A 2,131-nucleotide genomic window follows, 5' to 3' on the forward strand; every position below is an offset into this window, starting at 1 on the left:
GCCTGGCATCCTCCAGTCACCCCACCAGCCTGGGTGACAGAGCAAGACTCAATCTAAAAAAAAAAAAAAAAAAGGCCACTGTCGCCACCACCGAGACCAAGATGGCCACGAGACTCAGCATTTTCCTCAAGATTTCCTGGGCCAGGGAGCCAGTGCTGGTCGGGTCCTTCATCATCTGGAGCCTCGCTATAATTCTACCCCTACTTAGCCCCTACACCAAGTACTCCACCATGATCAACGAGGCAATGCCCCACAACTACCCAGTGCCTGTCTGTGATGACGGGAACATGCCCGACGTGTCCAGCCACCCCCAGGACCCTCAAGGCCCCAGTTTGGAGTGGCTGAATAAATTGTGAGCACCTCCACTGACAGAGGAGGACCCTCCCATGGCTCCCACTAAAAATGTGAAAACCAACCTCTCCCCACCCAAAAAGAAAAAAAGAAAGAGAAAGAAAAATTGCATTAAATATCTGATCTAGGCCAGGCACAGTGGCTCAGGCCTGTAACTGTAACTCTAGCACTTTGGGAGGCCGAGGCAGGAAGATTGCTTGAGGCCAGGGGTTCAAGACAAAACTGGCTAACAAAATGAGACCTCGTCTTTAAAAAATAAATTCCGGGACCAGGCGTGGTGGCTCACGCCTGTAACAGCACTTTGGGAGGCCGAGGCGGGTGGATCACGAGGTCAGGTGTTTGAGACCAGCCTGGCCAACATAGTGAAATCCCATCTCTACTAAAAAAAAAATACAAAAAATTAGCCAGGCGTGGTGGCGGGTGCCTGTAATCCCAGCTACTTGGGATGCTGAGGCAGGAGAATCGCTTGAACCTGGGAGGCGGAGGTTGTGGTGAGCCGAGATCGCGCCATTGCACTCCAGCCCAGGCAACAGTGCGAGACTCCGTCTCAAAAAAAAATATATAAATACAAATAAATAAATAAATATAAATTCCTGGCACGGTGCACACGCCTGTAATCCCAGCACTTTGGGAGGCCAAGGCGGGTGGATCACGAGGTCAGGAGTTCAAGACCAGCCTGGCCAAGATGGTGAAATCCTGTCTCTACTAAAAACACAAAAAATTAGCCAGGCATGGTGATGTGCACCTGTAATCCCAGCTTTTTGGGAGGCTGAGGTGGGAGGATTGTTTGAGCCCAGGAGTTCAAGGCTGCAGTGAGCCATGATCCCCACCACTGTACTCCAGCCTGGGTGACAGAGTGAGACTCTGTCTCAAAAAAAAAAAAAAAAACAATCAATATCTGATATACATGTTCATTTATTTATTTACTGAGATGGAGTCTCTCTCTGTCGCCCAGGCTGGAGTGCAATGGTGCAATCTCGGCTCACCGCAACCTCTGCCTCCCTGGCTCAAGTGATTCTCCTGGCCTCAGCCTCCCGATTAGCTGGGACTGCAGATGTGCACCACCACGCTTGGCCAGTTTCTGTATGTCTAGTAGAGACGGGGTTTCACCATCTCGGTCAGGCTGGTCTCAAACTCCTGACCTCGTGATCTGCCCCCCTCAGCCTCCCAAAGTGCTGGGATTACAGGTGTGAGCCAACACATCCGGCCCAATATCTGATATACATGTTAATTGAAGCTGGGTGTGGTGGTCACACCTTTAATCACAGCATTTTGGGAGGATCAGTTGAGCCCAGGAGTTCAAGACCAGCTTGGGCAACATAGCAAGACCCTGTCTCAAAAAAGAAAAACTTAACATTGACTTTCCTGTCAGAGATAGGAAGTAAGTAAGACATTTATGGTGAATTTAAAGCACATATGGCAGCCAATGGTGACAGCATGTCACTCCAGCTGACCCTTGGCCTATGGAAGTGGGCCCGGAATGGCCCACTATTCTTAGTGTTGGCAACTAATTAAAAAAATTAAAACATTCGAGGTGGGCAGATCACTTGAGGTCAGGAGTTTGAGAACAGCCTGGGCAATATAGTAAAACCCTGTCTCTACTAAAAAATAGGAAAATTAGCTGGGCATGGTGATGCATGCCTGTAATCCCAGCTACTCGGGAGGCTGCGGCACGAGAATCACTTGAACCCGGGAGGCAGAGGTTGCAGTGAGCTGAGATAATGTAGCTGTACTCCAGGCTGGGTGACAGAGTGAGACTCCATCTCAAAAAAAAAAAAAA

At 49.4% G+C, this 2,131-nt stretch overlaps 1 protein-coding gene across 1 annotated transcript; it reads left to right on the forward strand.

Annotated features, from left to right (window-relative positions):
* Nucleotides 1–101: 101 nt before the first annotated feature.
* On the forward strand, nucleotides 102–356 carry LOC105505706 (NADH dehydrogenase [ubiquinone] 1 alpha subcomplex subunit 3-like). The gene has a single exon (XM_011933629.1). The coding sequence runs from the start codon at nucleotides 102–104 to the stop codon at nucleotides 354–356; it is 255 nt and encodes an 84-aa protein (XP_011789019.1).
* The last annotated feature ends 1,775 nt before the right edge of the window (nucleotides 357–2,131 follow it).

Source organism: Colobus angolensis, unplaced genomic scaffold (assembly GCF_000951035.1).
Source record: "Colobus angolensis palliatus isolate OR3802 unplaced genomic scaffold, Cang.pa_1.0 Scaffold128, whole genome shotgun sequence".
NCBI lineage: Eukaryota > Metazoa > Chordata > Mammalia > Primates > Cercopithecidae > Colobus > Colobus angolensis.

Bases quoted from the DNA above. Each gene is read 5' to 3' on its own strand.
- LOC105505706 (XM_011933629.1), top strand. From the start codon at position 102: ATGGCCACGAGACTCAGCATTTTCCTCAAGATTTCCTGGGCCAGGGAG.